Source organism: Pteronotus mesoamericanus, unplaced genomic scaffold (assembly GCF_021234165.1).
Source record: "Pteronotus mesoamericanus isolate MK-2021 breed Mesoamerican mustached bat unplaced genomic scaffold, CSHL_Meso_final scaffold_54, whole genome shotgun sequence".
NCBI lineage: Eukaryota > Metazoa > Chordata > Mammalia > Chiroptera > Mormoopidae > Pteronotus > Pteronotus mesoamericanus.
Genome location: NW_026555321.1, coordinates 45996461 through 46014893, shown reverse-complemented (window position 1 = coordinate 46014893; position 18433 = coordinate 45996461). Strand labels below are relative to the sequence as shown.

The 18433-nt window shown below is 40.6% G+C and overlaps 1 protein-coding gene across 4 annotated transcripts in view; it reads left to right on the top strand.

The window, feature by feature from the left end:
- The window catches only part of CADPS (calcium dependent secretion activator), a 460054-nt gene that overhangs the window by 294148 nt on the left and 147473 nt on the right, over positions 1-18433 (top strand). For all 4 annotated transcript variants that reach the window (XM_054595668.1, XM_054595667.1, XM_054595666.1 and 1 more), the window contains exons 9-11: positions 914-980; positions 10876-10984; positions 17172-17384. In XM_054595668.1, coding sequence (XP_054451643.1) covers positions 914-980; positions 10876-10984; positions 17172-17384 — 389 coding nt within the window. The remainder of the gene's footprint in view (positions 1-913; positions 981-10875; positions 10985-17171; positions 17385-18433) is intronic.

Sequence of the window (18433 nt, the reverse complement as noted above, 5' to 3'; positions counted from 1 at the left end):
TAGCCTCACTTCCTTGATCAATGCTAGTTCAACGTATAACACCCACAAGGCCAGCGGGATAATTCCTGAATGAGTTAATAACACTGGTCATAAACTCTCTGGACAGCTTAGACCTGTGCCTCCTTTTAATTTCATTTTTCTGTATAAAGATGAATTTCCATTAACAGGAGAGAATCTGGGGAAAGGAGAGGGGTTAAGAGAGTACTTTCTATGTTGACTTAAAACCTTCCCTGTACCTTGACTGGTGTGACTCAGCTAGGCACTGTGCTGCAAAGCCAAAGGCCACCAGTTCAATTCCTGGTCAGGGCACATGTTTGGGTTGCAGGTTCTGTCCCCAGTCAGGGAATGTAAGAGAGGAAACCAATCAATGTTTCTCTCTCTCCCTTTCTCCTTCTTTTCCCCTCTTTCTAAAAATAAATAAATAAAATCTTTTTTTTAATGCCTTCCTGTAATACACCTGTATTGGCAGAATTACAGAAAAGAAAGTGAGGGAAGGTTTTTCTGAATGAAACTTGTGAAGCGGTGAAAAAAATTGGTAGTTGTAAGATTTAGCACTCCTTTTTTTCTCCTTGTATGATACCTTTAAGGAGTCTCCCTACCCTATCTAAAAGACTTTTAATACATGTACATATTAAGTCATATTAAGTCACAATGTAACATTTTCCAGGGTGCTCTCTGGAATCAGTCAAGGAATCTGCGTGGTGTCTGATCTTGGGCCACAATTCTCTCTATAAGAGGAAGCAAACCTTGCCCACTATTTCTTATCCTTCACCATACAGCTCCACAGTCTGCTTTCTGTTTCTGGGCCATGTGCATGTCCTTGTTTATGAGTCCCGAGCTTCATGGTAAAGTGTATTAAACAATGCCCTCACTCAAGCATTAATGCAACTCTGGTCTTTTCCCTTTCCCTTAGGTATTTATGGGCCATCGGTAAGAATGTCTGGAAAAGATGGAAGAAAAGGTTTTTTGTATTGGTGCAGGTAACTCTTCAACTCTAATATCAGTCTTAAGATTTGATAGGGTTAATGAATGTTCTTTAATTGAGGTACCTGACGCACACAAAGCTCAAGCATTTAGCTTAGTGAATTTTTACGTATTATATATCCATGTTACCACCATCCAGAGGGACACAGAATATTTCAAGAGTCCAGTGTTTCTGGTGTGCCTTTTCCTATTTTTATATCTCTTTAAAATTTTAAAAATCAATGTATGTACATTGTTTTTTAATTCTGACAATACAGAATTATATAAGTAGGAGAAGTGAACTCCTACCCTTGTCAGCATGGAGGGACCCAGGGAAGGAGCAAGCATGTCCTTTTCAGGGCAATAGTACAGCAACGATTTTTCAAAAGAATTTGCTGTTTCTAAACCACTAAGACACTCATTATGAGAAAATTCAGAATTTAGTTGGACTTTTACATTCATTTTATTTTTTGGTATGTTTGATATTTAATTATCTATAAGAAAGCCCTCCCCTCTTCGTGCTGCCTGGGATTCCAGAAGTCTTAGCTGATCTCCTATAACCATGTTTACAGTCTGGAACATAAATTTCCAAGTAGATATTTTATTAACCAAAAATAATTAAACTCTTCATGTTGTTCTGCAAATTGCTTTTTAAATAAATTATCGTAGACATTTTTTTTTTCATGTTTGCACACAGAACTCTGGCTCCAATACCTATAAACCTTCCTCTTCTTTTTTTCTTATTGATGGGAAATTTTAAGATTTATTCTCCTAGCAACAAGTAGAATTTTCTTTTTTTATAGACATCTGGGCTTCCCCAGCTGGGGCTATTATTAACCATGCAGCACAGACATCTATATACACAGGTACAGATGTAGATGCAGGTATTGATATTAATAATGCATTAGTATTATATAAGCATCTTTGCTCTCTTGAGTATTTCTTTAAGAAAAAAAATCCCAAAATAGTAATAAATGTCTTTGAAAATCCCTCCTTTTTTTGTATCAGGATTTTTCAGTTTACAGAGAAATTTGCCATTGCCTCTTTTTAATGTATACCACCTCCACCAGAGTATGTAAACTACAATTCAATTTGCAAAAATTTAATTTATGTTGTACTCTGAAAGACATTACCTTGTAATTTAGTGACCAAGGTTTTATTGAGTTACTGTGTTGGCTATAAGCACTGACTAGTATTTAGATCACTTTCAATTCTGAAACCTCACCATGAAGCAACTGCTTCTTAGGCCTTGAAAGTTCCCCCAACCCTGAGCTTCTAAGACTAGACCTGCTGCAGATCTACTCAAGCGTCTGCCACTAAAGCAAAATGCATCTCCCTGGCTGTAAGTAAGAGGTAATCTTTGCTTACATGATTGCTATGGTGTACCACAAAACCTTAAAATAAGTTAGTCAAAAGAAAACATTGGAATTATGTCCTGCCCCCAAAATAATCTATGGCTAAGCAATAAAAGACATTTTATTCTGATATACATTTCCTCAGCTACCAACTGACCAATAGTTATTGAGCACCTACTTTGTGTAGGGCACATTGGTAGGTCACAGAGAAAGACTAGGAGGTACAGTCTCTCACTTCCAGAAACGTATCTGTTTGAGTTCTTTACATGCAAACAGCAGAAACAGACTCAAGCTAATTAAGATTTTTTTTTTAAAAGAATACATTGGAAGATGCTTGAGATAGTTCATGGGATTGCTAAAAAAAAGCTGAATGATCAGTCTTTGTTACAAACAGAACCCAGTTCCAGATATCCAGGTGGTGGGAATTATCAGGCAACCATAAGACAAAATCGACTCTGACCACCGTCTATCCTCCAGTCTCCACTCGAAAGCCAAACCTGAGAGAGAGAGAGAATTGGGTTGGTTCAGCTTGGATCACATGCCCAACTTTTAGTAGGGGCAGGTAATGGCACTTTAACAGTCCCACTGGGCTCTCTCCAGTACAAAATCAGGATGCCATTACCAGAAGAAGAAATGGATGCTGGACAGGCAAAGACAGCTGATGCCCAGTAGCACAATGTACGTGGAGAGACAAGCTGCAACCAAAGAAACAGTGCTGTGTTTGGGATAGTTCTCCACTTCACTGTGCTCACTTGGCAGAGCAGCCTCTCTTAGACTCCCTTGGGAATCTGCCCTGCCTCTCCCGGCACGCTATGTGCAATTCCAGGTCCAGTTCCATTTCTGATTCACCTTGGGGTCCTTCCCTCTTTCCCCCACCACACACCTACACTTCCTCTAGCTCAGTGTGCGGCACAGGCACTTGGGAAATGGTGGTGGAAAAAGGACATAAAGGAAGAGAGGAGAAAAGCCTAGGGAGTGAGAAGTCCCCCGCGGAAGAGGGGCAAGTGGCCCTCTCACTGTTATTAACAGGTTATCGCTTCACTCACACACAGCTTTTCTCAGAGAATTTTGGAAGGATGGAGTACTTAAGAGAGGTAGCTGACCTCTTACTTTGGGAAACATTTTAGGGGGGGAAAGCTTCTTCAGGAAAAAAGCAAAAAGACATGTGCTGAGATTATCGATGAAGCCATGTCTGTACAACACATACTGAGCAGAAAAGGAGAAAATAGTTGTTTGTTTTAGGCCATGTGACTACAACACAGATGCTTTAGGGCCTTCATACTGAGCCTTCCACCAAGAGTAGATGCAAACCACACAGTAGCAAAAAAAGAGAACCCTGCACTCACTTGTGAAAATTGCAAAATGGCATTGCCCATCTAAAGCTTGGCACCTTTCCTAAAAGGGCAGGAGAGAAGAACCTCAGGATTCTGTGTGATGTTTCACATACGTTTGATTCTCATTAACTGAAAAACCATTGAGATTATTGATTACATCAATCTCCCAAATTAAAGCTTCAGTTTCTACCTAAATCGGATTCCCCCCTTTACAACCTCTGTGGCCTACAGAGGTGACATGACAGCCTACCATCACAAAGGGGATGGGAGAACCAGGATGAGAACTCGGGCCTTCTGTTTCTTCTCTTGTCTTGTTTGTCAGAACAAAGTCTAAAAGCAATTTTGGTGGCCTACCAAAAAAGTACTGCACTATTTTTAGATTCTTTCCTTTTTTTTCCTCTCTGTTGTTTAAATCATCACTTCCATAGATGCTTTATCAGAATGATTAGGAAAAAACTCCACCCCTTTGAAACAAATCCAGTGCCAACATGGTTGCACGGGATAAGTTCAAGGGTACCAGTTTTGGCTCAATTCAGGGAAGCAAAAATATCCCTGGTGGCTTGAAGAGAAGCATGGCAGTCCAAGCCATGACAATCAGCACCCAATAGCTATATTGTTGAATTTGTTCAGATATACAAATGATTTTCAATTTTCTCTTTCACCACCAAACCCTTCCACTGAAACTCAGTATGCCAGTGAAACCAGATGAAACACTCTGGTCAGTTCTGGGGAAAGAAACTGATGCCACACAGCCTGCCCCAAGTCTCTGGGCAGCCTCAGAGGGGCTCTGTGAAGGACCACCACACCGGGAGCACACCTACCGAAGTAACTTATGGAAGTTTTGTTCCTTTGCACTCATAGGACATTTTTTTTTTTACAGAGAGTTTTCAGCACATAATTTCTAACACAACTGTGCATTCCATTAGATTGAATATAATGAAATTTGTGTGAAAATCCTCAAAGAAATATATATCCAACACTGGTCTCCTCAAAATCATCTCTCCTCCTGCCCTCCATTTCTTCATTCTTACCTCCCCCCACCCCATCTCTCTCTCTCTCTTTCAGAGTCTATTTTTGTCTATAATGCAGAATTATTAAAAATCCCCCCTAAGTTAGGGTCCCTTTTAGTGCTACCACCTTAGAGATCCAAAAGGTAGATTGTTAATGGACTTCCTACTACCCAGGGACTAAGGACATCCTCAGAGGGGTGTTCCTCCAATCCCATTTTTAAGGATCAAGGCTAAAATTACTATGGATGCAGATGGAGTCTGCTCCACCAACTGTAAAAGGTATGAAGCAGTTATGGGGTATTTCTGTGCAAGAGACTGAAATGTTCCTACAAAATAAGACCATGTTCACCATATAACGGCCTAGGCCACCTGCATGGGTGTTGTTTAAAATGCAGATCCCAAGGCACTACGCAGAAGACTCTGATGCTGTATGTCTCGGATGAGGCCCAGGAATCTGTATGTCTTACAAACACAAGGAAATACTGATGAAGTTGCCCAGAGACTACCTCTGGAGAAATATTGCCTCAATAGTCATCCCTTATAAAGCGAAGTTTCCCATTCCCTTAGACTATACCCTCTTAGACTTTATGTTCTCCATGAAGCTGAGCACCAGAGTAGCTAAACAGATGATTATATGCGAATGACATGACAAAGCCTCCTCAGCCCTGTTTCTTTAAATTCTAGTAAATGCCCTAAGAACATGGCTATAATGAACTATAATCCAAGGATTAAAGAGAAATGGGTTCTCAGCACGCCAAATCAAGAAATTGCTGGGTACACTCATTCCAAACCCCAGCAACCATAATAAGGACCAAACACATCATTAGGACTGTGACCAAACCAATGCTAAAGATAAAGGTACCAGTTCCTTAAATTCCAACTAAGTTCATCACCCTGGTGTGTGGGGGAAGGAGAAGAAGCAGCCAACACATCCGCCATACCAGGCTGGAAAGTCTCACCTCTATCATCTTTTTTTACATGTTTTTCTTCTATGCCTAAAAGATTTCAGATTGCAATCAGTTTTTGATTGGTCTCCAGGCAAAGTATTTCTGAGTTATATTACTCCTTTTAACACCATAATATTCTATGGTTCCTCTAATAAGGTTAATAAATTATTGCTTATATTTATGTGGTCTCTCAGAGTTTACAAAGTGGTCATTCACTTTGTCTTTACAACCTTTCGTACTGCAGTTAGGACAAGTCCTACTCCCCTTTTATATTAGCACAAAATGAGGTTGAATGACCTACCCAAAACCTATAGCTCCTAGGCAGCCAGTATGGAACCTAACACAGATCTTCCAACTTTGAATATATTCTATAACTCCAAGCACTTAGGTGGGACTGGTGCTCAAAGAGATTTCACGTGTGTACAATCTCTAGCACTCACTTGCCTTGCATCAGAGAACCAATGTATTCCCTAAAGGCATATCCTATTTCTGATTCCCTATAGATAATGTAAGAACAAAAAAACAAAAACGAAAACAAACAAAAAAAAAACCTCTGATTGTCCTAACATTCAGAAAAATTACTAAATGTAAATGAGGTAAAATATTGTCAAATAATGTAAAATACCTTGGAATACAGCAGTTATCACCAGGAAACAATATTAAAATAAGTTAACCATGAAAATGAATTGTAAGACATACAAGCAGTTGAATAATTTGTAACTCTAAATGAGTGTTTATTTTTCCCATTCAACTTCACAATTTCCCTAAAGGCATTAATGTTTATATTCTGGTTGCAAATAATAATAATAAACCCAAACTACCTTAAGTTTTAAAAGAGGAAGGACCGTACTGGTTAGTTGACTGGTGGTTAAATTAGTAGTTAATTAGTCTCCTGGCATGGCTAGTTCCAGGCCTCAAACAAGGTCAACAAGACTTAGTCTCTGTGTATCACCTCTTGACTATCCTTTCCTCTGTGCCAGCCTCACTCTCAAGCCAGCTCTCTCTCTGCAGTAGACTCTGGCTATCCAGGGCTTAGAACAGTTTAGCATCCCCAGAGGAAACAATGCTTTTCAATCCCAGTAGTTCTAGCAGAGACTCCTACTGAGTTTTCATTAGCTCTAAGTGGTCATGTGCCCATCCCTGCACCAATCACTGCAGCCAAGATGTGATACTGATTGGCCAGGCATCAGCCGCATGTCCCACCCACCCTACCTCCAGCTAGAGAGGCAAAATTAGTCCCACACAGACTCTATGGGCTTAAAGTAAAGAAGAGGGTGATGCTCCAGGGAAAATCAGGATTCAGTTACCAGAGGAAAATAAGTGCTGTGCATGCAGACATTAAGAAATGTCCTAGATGTCTCCATTTAAAGATAATTAAACTGAGCCTCAGCAAACTGAAATTCCTGGGATCACATACCTAGAAAATAATGGATCTAAGAATCAAATCCAGGTCTGTATGGCTCCAAAACCTATTCTCCCTCTATTCTACCAAGCGACCTTCATGTCAATGTCACTCAAGACTCTGTGGTTCTTCAAATACAACCACGTCACATTAAAAACGGTCCTTGGTCCCAGGAACTGTGTGATTCACATCATAAAAATTTTCTTCATCCTGAGATCTTGCCTCAGTTACTCAATGTTTCCTCATGAAAACCTTCTCTGACTACCCAACTAGCCCAAATCCCCAAGCTCTAACAGAACATTGATCTCCCTAATACTTATCACCATTAAAGTTACACATTTCTGAGATAAAATAATTAATGTCTGCCTTCCAGTATGAGGGCATGAACCACGTCAGGTTTTTTACATCTTTATATTTCCAGCACCCAACATACTATGTATTTGTTGAATGAATGAATGAATCTGCCACATTAAAAAAAAAGCATATTTTAAAAATGTATGTATGTGAACTCTGGACAAAGTCTAGTGGACAGTAAAAATGACAGCTGAAACATTCTCATAGAAAGATAAAAAAGGCAAGAAAAGGGATTTAGACAAAATGTATTTTGTTAGTTGTATGTCCAAGTATTTTAGTCACTCATAGATGCTTAGAAGAAGAAGAGAGAGAGGGACAAGAAAGGACTGATCCTCTTATCTCATAACTGAACTCTCATTGCTAAATATAATTGAAACTCAGAGCAAACAAAATTTCTAGACAGTTCCTGTATGTTAAAACATGGGTTCTCAAATTTTAGTGTATATTAAGAAATATCTTAGAAAATTATGAAAAATAGAGATTCCTGAGGCCCACCCAGACCTGACATTCTGTTTCAATTGGTCTGACTTAAAAGACCTTGCATATTTATAACGTACCTCCTCTAGATACACACACTTTAAGGAACGTGGCCTCAGTCCATGCTTTATGAAACATTATTGCAAGCCTTTTCTTTAGTTTAAATAAGTGGTTGGAAATGAGCTAAGAAGTTCCTTGTATCTGAGGTTCAGCCTCCTTTAAAATGGAAACTGGAAGATTGTATCCTTAGAAGTCCCACTAGCCAATTCATGATTCCATGAAAAGGTTGCATACCAGCTGAAAACCCCAACTGTGTGAAAATTGTAGTCCTTTATGCCCCTCCGCAGAGTGTATTTTCAGATGTCTGCCGATGGTTTGAGATCACTAGGCCTTTACATTTTCTCTTGTTCTAGTCCAGGCTCTCAGACTGGGGCAGCTGATTCTCTGACTTCTACCATGTGTTCTAGGCTCTTTTATGCTACTGTTATGACAGTGCTCAGTATGTCATTAATTTCATTCAAAATACAGTTTAAGTATAATTCTATGTACTGTAAAAGAAAAACATGAATTTCATTGGGAATAGCTTTCACTTAGTGATGTCTTGAGGACGCTCCAAAAAAAAATAAAATAAAAAAGCTGCCAAACCTTTGCTACTCCTTCACCATAAAGCACTCTAGAAAAACTGTGGTTCCCCATAAAATTTAAATAAGTGGAAATATTTTTAAAAAGTCATTTTTCTCCCTTCTTTTATTTTCTAAAATAAATTGCCAAATCCCAAATTAAAATGGTCCTAGTCACCAACTCAAGTTTATTTTAGCCCAAATTTTGTCAGGAACAACTTGAGCCATATTACCAGAAGAGGGCAGCAGCGTCCAGTGCTCCAAGAAACAAGCAACCAAACGGAGGAAAAATCAAAAAGCCTGGAGCATGTAGTATTGTAATAGTAAATGCATGATCTTGAAATAACATCCTTCTGTTGTGAGGTTTTTTTTCTGATCTCAAATGAGTGTCTTCAACTTTCTGTCGTTTTGCTAATCATCACATTAGCAAACTGTATCATCTTGTGCTGCCAGAGATAGGTAAACATCACTGTCCAGCCACCTCAGCAATCTGTAATTGCTGTCATGGGGGAACAGTTATCTATAGGACCGGTAATGGGTTGGAAAAGCCTGGTGCTGTGCTTGGAGTAATATATGTAAATTTGTGAGAGAAAAAAAAAAGACCTCTCTATTAGATTATACATACTCAATTCTCTAGAAACAATCAGACTCAATTAGTGAATGCCCACTATATGGTGGATTTTGCTTGTGGGAAAGGAAATAAAACCAAGATATAAGACCATCTAAGCTGACCTTCAAAGGATTTACAATCTAGTAGACAAATATGCCTACTCAGCTACTCTATATTAGAATGTTAGTGCCACATGCCAGGGAACTGTTTATATAAATGCATATATTGACTATTTTCTATCTGAGGGTCACATACAGTAATAAAGTCCTTCACTACTCAATTAATCTTCTAGCAACAATAAGACGTGGATAAAGTACAGATGGGCGTGCTGAGACTTAGGTGACAGCTTATCGGAGCTAGAATGGGGCTGCAGGCCTGTGTGACTACCAAGCTGTACCGTTAAATCTCATTTTTAGGATGCGATTAGGTGTTCAACTTAATACAAAGACAAACAAGTGTTCACTTATGAAAATACTCTTAGTGGTCTGGTTTTATGTTTCCCTAGAATCCTATCAAGGCCTTGCAATACAGGAAACAGATTCTACAAACTATTTGCATTATAAAGAAACAGTAGCGCAGAAGGTTTTCATCAGGAACCAATAGAGGGCAGCAGCAGATCTACCAACCAATACAGTGTTCTCCGGTGGTCTGGCCACTGGGACCTCCTGTGCAGGAGATGTGTCCAGGACTTCAGAGAGCCAACTTCTTATCGCTATTTTTTTTAAATGACAAACCTCACCATGGAGAAGGAGACTAAGAATGTCCCCACAGGGATCAAAGTTCACTTAGAAAATGTCTCTTTTAATAAAAGGAACTAAGATATGAGGGATATGGCACTCCTTCACCAAAACACTTGACATCTGTGAATGGTAAATATGCCCACGAGCTATTAGCCTGAAGCGTGAAGGATGCTCTCTCTCACTGGTTCGTCTGGCAGACAAGCCAAATGCAAAAATGCTGTGTCCACACTGGGCCTGGATGCAGCATGGCAACAGGTCCTGAAGGCTGGCCTGCAGCCTACCCGGCACTGGCATGCCAGCCATGTCCGGTAGTGAGGGCTGTGTCGGGGACAACAGCTGTGCTGTTGGGGTAAGGATCACTCTACCATGATTAGCACCTAGCAATCGAGCACTCATTGCTTATGACAGCATGTCACTCCGGCATTTGTCTGAGATGAAAAGAAGACTTCTCAAAACAACCAAAAGCACCCCTTCAGTGGAAGGAGGGTGGGGGACGAAATGTGCAGCTTGATGCTGAGAATTGGCCTGCAAAAAATGAAACAGTAAAAAAAACATTTAAAAGCTGGGGCATAAATAAACAAAAGTGTAGTCCCTAACTTCTTACCAAAAGGCCTGTGTTATGTCTGTGAGCTTGGCAGTCTCAGCTAGAGCCAGTCAAGTGTCACTATTCAACCTGTTTTAACCTACAAAAATGGCAATTTCATGTGGCTTATCCTGATTAAAATAACAACAATAATGATAATAGCAAACTATTACCAAGCATTTAGTAAGGATCAGGAAATGAGTTTAATTGCCCTTCACACGTAAATTCATTCAATCCTAAAATTAAGCCAGTAAGAAGGTAGTTCTCAGATTACATGCGGTCTATAGATGCGGTAACAAGAGGACCAGAGAGGGTAAGTAACTTGCTCCATGTGACACAGCCAAGAGGTGACAAAATTCATTATGAACCCAGCTCCTGAGCACAGGACCTCAGGGAAAAGGACAGGCTTAAAGAGTAAGCGCTTCCTCTAGGCAGGTGGGCTCTAGAGGACCAACCTCACAAATTGCTTTTCCTTCCCAGGTCAGTCAGTACACCTTTGCCATGTGCAGTTATCGGGAGAAAAAAGCGGAGCCTCAGGAACTTCTGCAACTGGATGGCTACACTGTGGATTACACTGACCCGCAGCCAGGTACCCACCCACCCAATAGGCCATGAACCCACAATGCTCTCCCCCTTCCCAAATCAGTGGTGAGCTAATATTTGTTGGGCATTTCCTCCACGCCACTAGGCTTAAATTAAGCAGTGTTCCCAGCCTTCCACAGGTGAACAAGACAGTGACAATCCCTGACCTCATGGGACTTCCATCTTGATTGAATAAATGACTTCCAATCAAGAGCTTTGGTTTTATTCAAGGGATCGTTGTAAAACTAAAAAGAAAACATATATTTTTCTTTTACATACCTTTGCCCACATCAAACATGTACTTTACATTAGAAAGCTAAAAACAAATCCTGAAAAAGTAGTCCTATGCTAACAAACCAAGTGCTCTGTGAGTGTGTGCATGCGTGTGTGCATGTGTGTGTGTGTGTGTGGTTTTTCACCAGTGATATGTGTTCTTGTGTCATATCTCCATGTCCAAGTGAGGCTGCCCTGTGCATCCCTATATCCCAACCACAGTTCAAGGTTGGCTGATTGCACATAAAAAGAGAGCCCTCCCTAAATGTCTTTTTTCCTAAGAAGACACCAACCCACAAGCATAGACATCCAAACTCCTAAGGCTTATGTAACTAAGAGAACCACACAAATGGTAGTATTTCTCGTAAGTTCTACATCCTGCCCCCTCACACCTCTCTCACTACCCCCACCCATTTTATCTTCTTCCCAGAAAAAAAAATGAATAGAAATCAGCCTCAAAGAACCTTCAAAATGGGTGGGGGGGGGTGTGAAATCATTTCAGCATATTAATGAACAACAAGCACCAACAGCCCTCTCCCAGAGAAGTTTATTTTTATGCCAAATCTGCACAAGGGAAGCATTTCCAACCATACTGCATTATTTGGCCCAAAACCTTTTTTCTACTCCCATATTGCTCTTCCACATGCAACATAATACACATAAAAGAAAAACAGAGTTTGAGAGAAGATGGGGTGTTAACCTGAAAGGGCGTGGCAGGGAAGGCCATAAACCTGGCTCACTTAGGGAAATTAGCACCTTCAGAATCCCAGCCAGAGTGGCTTGGACCAGCCCCGAGCCCTAAGCGGTAATTATCCTGCCAGAATGGGATACAGGGCTGACCACATAAGGCATGAATTAAAGGCTCTGTTTGGATATCTTTCATAATGAACAGAACCTATGAGTCTGAAACAATTTCATGCAACAGCTCATGGAAATGATGTGGCTCCTGCATTAAAAAACCAACCATCAGCCTGTCCTGTGATGGTTAGCAGTCTCCTCAAACAATTGAGTTCTGGTCAGAGAGATCGATTTCATCATCGCTAAGATCTGCAGGTTACAGTGGGAGGCTGATGGGCCAATATGAAAGGGAAAAATGATCACATCTTCTGACAGTAATTCACCACTCTTTTCCTCTACATGATTGCACTTGGTCCTCATTTCAATCCCACCCACGAAGTAGACAGGATGAGGATTATTGTCCCATTTTGTAAAGGAAGAAACTTAGCTGGGACTCAGGGTTCCAGCCCCATCACCCTGTGGCACTTGGAGGAAGCTATAGTTGTTATCTTATCACATGAAGCAGAATCCTCTTCCTGCAGGAAGGCAGGAGAGGGAAGAAAGCTGTTCTGTCTACAAGCAAAAAGAATGTGCACATATATTATAAAAGCTTCTCTTCTTTTTTATCACATTGATCCCATGGGATATAATTCATAAATTCCTTTACCAAAGATGTATATGAAAAGTAAATCGATTATGTTCTTGAGAATATAAGCAGCTTCTTCCCTGCCTTTCTGTGTGCCAAGTCCTATTTATTTTCAAAGTAACATTTGATTGAAACTGAGATTTAAATACTCCCAATTGTCATAAAAGAGAGTCTAACTCAGAATTTCTCAGAGTGCTTATGTAAAATAGAAGTTCCTGGGCCCCAAACCTAACCTATGAACCAGAAGGTGGGAAGGCAGACTCCTCATCTTTCAATAAGCCCTGTAGGGAATTCTTATACACAGTAAAATTTGCCAGCCAGGGATAAGAAGTTATGTACAATTTAGCCAATGTCCACAGAGTTGTAAGGAGTCCCTCCAACTGCCCCCTGAAAGGTAAGTGTGCAAATGGAAAGGACTTCTGAATCCATCTGTCCCCTCCTCCTCTTGGCTTCATTCAGGTTGTCAGTGGACCCAGCTGGTGGAGGTGTTTATAGGGTAGGTAGCCATATACCTGTGTACAGCCTTGCCTTTGTACCAGCCTGGGACCCAGTGGTCACCCAGACACAAACATTTGCACTGAATAGAGTTTACCTGTTTAAGATCCTTGACATATTAATTTAAGGAAGTGGTAGATAACTGTATGTAAATTTTTACCTACAGGCTACTCGTTTTTCAAAATCCTCACCTGAGGATGTGTTTATTGATTTTAGTGAAAGGAAAGGGGAGAGAGAAACATTGATCAGTTGCCTCCCATACCTGACCCAATAGGGGATGGAACCCACAATTTAGGTATGTGCCCTGACTGAGGATTGAACCCACCACCTTTTGGTATATGGGATGGCACTGTAACCAACTGGGCTACCCAACCAGGACAGGCTACTCGATTTAAGCTAAAGATGAAAATGCTTCACTTTACCTTTCTCTGGGTGTGGTTCATAGAACATACAACAATCTCTCAATTCCTATTAGAATAAGTGATGAGCTTTTCAAATAAAAGAATATTCATTCAAAATAATTCAGTGGCACAATTTAAACTAAATTAAATCTTCAACAACTTTATTATTATGAATAGGTTACGTCCATGTGCGCTCTCTGCCAGTGTCTCCCCCAGGGAGCTGGCCAGCATTCCTTGCCTGGTCTGCCTCTGTCCATTTCAGATATGTCCTCTTGATATTGACAGAACAGTACCTGTGGGGTACTCCATGGGGAGCCCATGCACTGTTACACATTGCATTTTGCAGATTCAGTCCCACAAATTGCTACGTTGTCTAAGACTCTGCTGTCTCAAAGCACATGCCAATGCTCACCTTGCTTTCCCCTTCCTCGGTTTTCTTTCATCCACGTTGTTCTGCTCTCTCCTTGCTCTCCTTGGTGTGTCCTTGTTGCCTGTGCTTTCTGGAAAAGCTCTGTTGCTCTCCAAGGCTGTCATTGTTGCTGCTGTAGATGTTCTCTTCATCCTGCTGCCTCCACGATTGGGCTTTTCAGTGTTGTTAATAACTGATGCTCAGAGAGTTGTCGCTGCGTGGCTGGCTAAATTGTCCAGGCTGCGCAACTATAGTGCACAGTAGTTACAGTTGTCAGTGCTGCATCAGCCAAGGTTAGAAGCCCACTTCTGATGCTTACAGTCCCACTTTGTGTTTGTGGGCTAGTTATGCCTTCTCTGTGACTCAATTTCCTCATTTATAAAATGGGAATAATAGTACTTATCTCAGAGGGCTGTTGGGAGGATTAAATACGAATTTGAAAATTCCTTAGCATCATTCTCTGTCTACCTTTCCACTTTCCACCCCGTTAACTGACTTTCTGACAGTAGCTACAGGCCCTGGAGATGCAGACCAGGGGACGTTCTCACTCAGTGATGTTTACCTGGCATTCCCTGACAGTATCAAAAGAGCTCATCCCAAAGGTTACCATGAGCCTAAATGGAAGAAAGTGTGTTAACCACTACTCTTTGAGCTCCTTCTTGCTAACTGCTCAGGGCTTAAATCATCCCTCAAAGCTCTTCTTCTTTCTCTTGCCTCTCTAGAATTTTCCTTCATATCATGTCATCCATTCATTTCATCCAGTTTCCCCAGCTTGCTAACTGTATGTCATCCTACCCAATTTACACATTTTAAAACCTTCCAAAAAATGGGAAAATATTCCCTCATAATTATAACCACCAAAAATATTTAATTAAAAATGATATACCACTGGACTCTCCATGTAAAGAAGTAGCCACTTATTTTTCTAGAATCCCAGTAAATCTAGGCACAAAACTGTAAACACACACCTACTCTTGTGGACTAGATGTGGCAAAATCTTCATGTCACCTTTTTCAATGCCAAATGCCAAGCAGGTTAGTGACCAGGACTTGTTGGAAATTTGTACCTGCTAATTACTTCAGTCATTCTGTCAATTTTAACTGATAACTGAGGGGATGATAAGAAACCTAATGAAATATATGAAGCTTTATTTCTGGCCAGAGAGTTCCCAGTAACCCCAAAATACCAGCTTTTGGAATATGTTGATGGACACGGTGTAACTGGCCTGAGTTCAAACAAAGGCTTCTGCCTTCCTTTTTCTAAATTTTAACCTTGAGAACTGTCCATGGAAAAAGAAGGATCTATGGAGCATTCATTTATTCATTCAAGAAGTACTTGTTAGGCCCCTACTATATGCCATGTACTATTCTAGGTACCAGGGACACAGCAGTGAACAAAACAGACAAAAACTCCCTGTCCTTATGCAGTAAAGTAAATTATATGACTGTCAAGATGGTGATAAGAACTATGGAGAAAAATGAAGCAAGGTAAGAGAAATGAGTAATGAGGATTAGAGGTCAGAGAAGGCTTGAACAAGAATATGACATTTGAACAAAGACACGAAGGAAGTGAGGTATGAATTGTACAAATATCTAGAGGAAAACTGACCTAGGCACAGGATATAGCAGGTGCAAAGGCCCTGAGGTGAGAACACACATGGAGTGTTCAACGAACTACAAGAGGCCACTGTGAAGTGAGTACATATATGTGTTCATGAGAGAGAGAGAGAGAGAGTGTGTAAGAGATGGGGATAAAAGTAGTGGAGGGTCAATTCCTGTGGGCCTTGCAGGCCTTGTCAGAACCTGTACACTTTTCCTGAGTGAAACGTTTTGAGCAAAGGAGTGACATGACTTGACTCTTATGCTTAACCAATTACATGGCCACCATGTTGACTACAGAAAGTGAGGGTGAAGTCAGACAGATCAGATAGGAGGCTATAAAATAATGCAGATCAGAGGTGAGCATGACTAGATTCAGGGCAGCAGCACTAGGAATGGAAGAAAGGGCCAAGTTCTGCTATAATATCCCAGAGGTTAAGCCTTGAGAATTCCATTGGAAAGTGAGGAGTCCAGAGTGAGGCTGTGGGCTTGAGCAACTAGACAGATGAGCTCAGCTTCACTGAGGTGGAAAGAAGTTTAGAAAAAAAACCAGGAGCTCAATGTTGGGGATAATAAGTGTGGATGTCTATTAGATATCCATGTGGAGGAGTCAAGAAAACCATTTGATATTAAGATGTGCAATTCAAAGGGAGGCGTCCAGGATGGGGGTAGAAATGTAGGGTCCATGACTATATTCATGGTATTTAAGAGTAGATGGCATCACTGGGAGAGAGAGTGTAGATAAAGAAGAGAAGAAGTCCAAAAACAGAACACCAGAATGCTCCAATATTAAAAGGCAGGAGGAGGAGGAGGAACCCCCAAATTAGACTGACAAACAGCAACCAGGAAAGGAGGAAGTAATCAGGTGTCCTGGAGCCAAGAGAGGAAAGCATTTCAAAGAGATTAGAGTGAGTGTCAAATTTTGCTGATAGTAGATAGATGAAATAAAATGAGGACTTTGACTTGATCATTGGATTCAGCAATATGGAAGTCACTGGGGACCTTGGCAAGTTTCAGTGGGGCAGTAGCCTGATTGGAGGGGCTGTAATGCAGAATAGAAGGAGGGAGACCCTCGGTATTTGAATTGTGGTCCTTGAACCAACACTGTCTGCATGGTCAGGGAGCTTATTACAAATGCAGACTCTTGGGCTCTACACCAGGCCTACTGGATCAGAAACTACATTTTAAGATGCCCAGGGGACTTACATGGGCAATAAAATTTGAGCAACCTCGGTAGAGATCCCTTTATAGTGTAACAAGAAGAGAGAGGTGGGAGGTGTTAAGAGATTTTTTAGTTGTTGTTTATACAAAAGATGAGAAAAATAATAATATACTTATAGACAGAGGTTTACCCAGCCTGTGGGCAGCCTGCTTGACTGCCAAAGACAGAGATGAGAGCCAGGCTCAAAAATGAGTCTCTAACGTCATGGCCGCACTCTGAGTGAGTGGGTGTCAGCCTTCCCACTGGAATCAGATAAATTGCTCCTCCCCTTTCTGGCCTGAGTGAAAAATAGCAGAAACCACCTTTCCCAGGGCTCAGTCCTGCCAGGAACATTGCAGCTCAGCGTAGTAGTTTTTATTCCCTTTTATTCCAGGTTTGGAGGGTGGCCGAGCCTTCTTCAATGCAGTCAAAGAAGGAGATACTGTAATATTTGCAAGTGATGATGAGCAAGATCGCATCCTGTGGGTCCAAGCCATGTATCGGGCCACAGGACAGTCACACAAGCCTGTGCCCCCAACCCAAGTTCAGAAACTCAACGCCAAGGGAGGGAATGTGCCTCAACTGGATGCCCCCATCTCCCAATTTTGTAAGTAAATATGCCCTTTGTTCAAAATAGTTCTGTAGAGTACATCTTCCGAAGGTGAATTAGAAAAATCTAGTTGCTTTACTATTAAAGATTCATAAAATCATGTTTGCTGAAAAAAAGCAGTGAATTCAGGTGGAAAATTTGAAACAAACATGTTAGATGAAAGTAATTTTAAAGTGCAATACTTGACACTTTAAGGACTAAACAAAGAGAAGTATGTTTTAGGTGGACTTTTATCTCTTTGTGAGAGTTTGGGATTCACGACCAAACATGTGTTTGTTTGAGTCCTTCAAAAACAGTAGATTATGTATGTCCTTCTTACATTTCTTCCTATTAAAATAGGCCTTGATTTAACAAGAATTTAAATTTGCAACTTAGAATCATTTAAAAATAAATGATAACATTATCACATGCAGTAGAAAACAAACAAACAAATAAAAATCCCGTTCTTAGCTGAAATACCAGAGCCCCAAAATAAAGCCATCTCCTTAGGTAACTGTAGTTCATATTCCAGTTTCTTCTCTTCCTGCCTCTGTATGCATTTTAATTTCTTCCCCCTTTGCCATGTCTTCTTGCTACCTAGGGATAGTTTTTATCTCTCAACTCTTCTGATGCACAGGGTAAGGTGGACACCAGCATACACTGAAGACGTTTATTAAAACAGAAAAGATGGCAACGCTGGAAACATAAAGCACCAAATAAAGTAATTTATTTTAGTTATAAACATTAACCCTAAATAGTGACTTTTGCCTTACCATGATTATCAAGTCAATTAGCTAGAGCTCAGGGACAAGTCATTTTTAGCAATAATCATGGTGATCCCTTACTTTAGCATGGAACCCACTCATTCAGTCCAGTTCATTGAGCAACTGTCTAGGTAATGAGACATATATCCTCAGGATGCCTGTACATAAGTGGGGGAGTCTAGAAAGCAACCAAGTCAACAAATAAATAAAATAGTCTCAAATACTGAGCAATACCATGAGGAATGTCATGCCTTAGAGACTGAATGAGGAGAGGGGATTTCAACCAGATGATCTGAGCTGAAG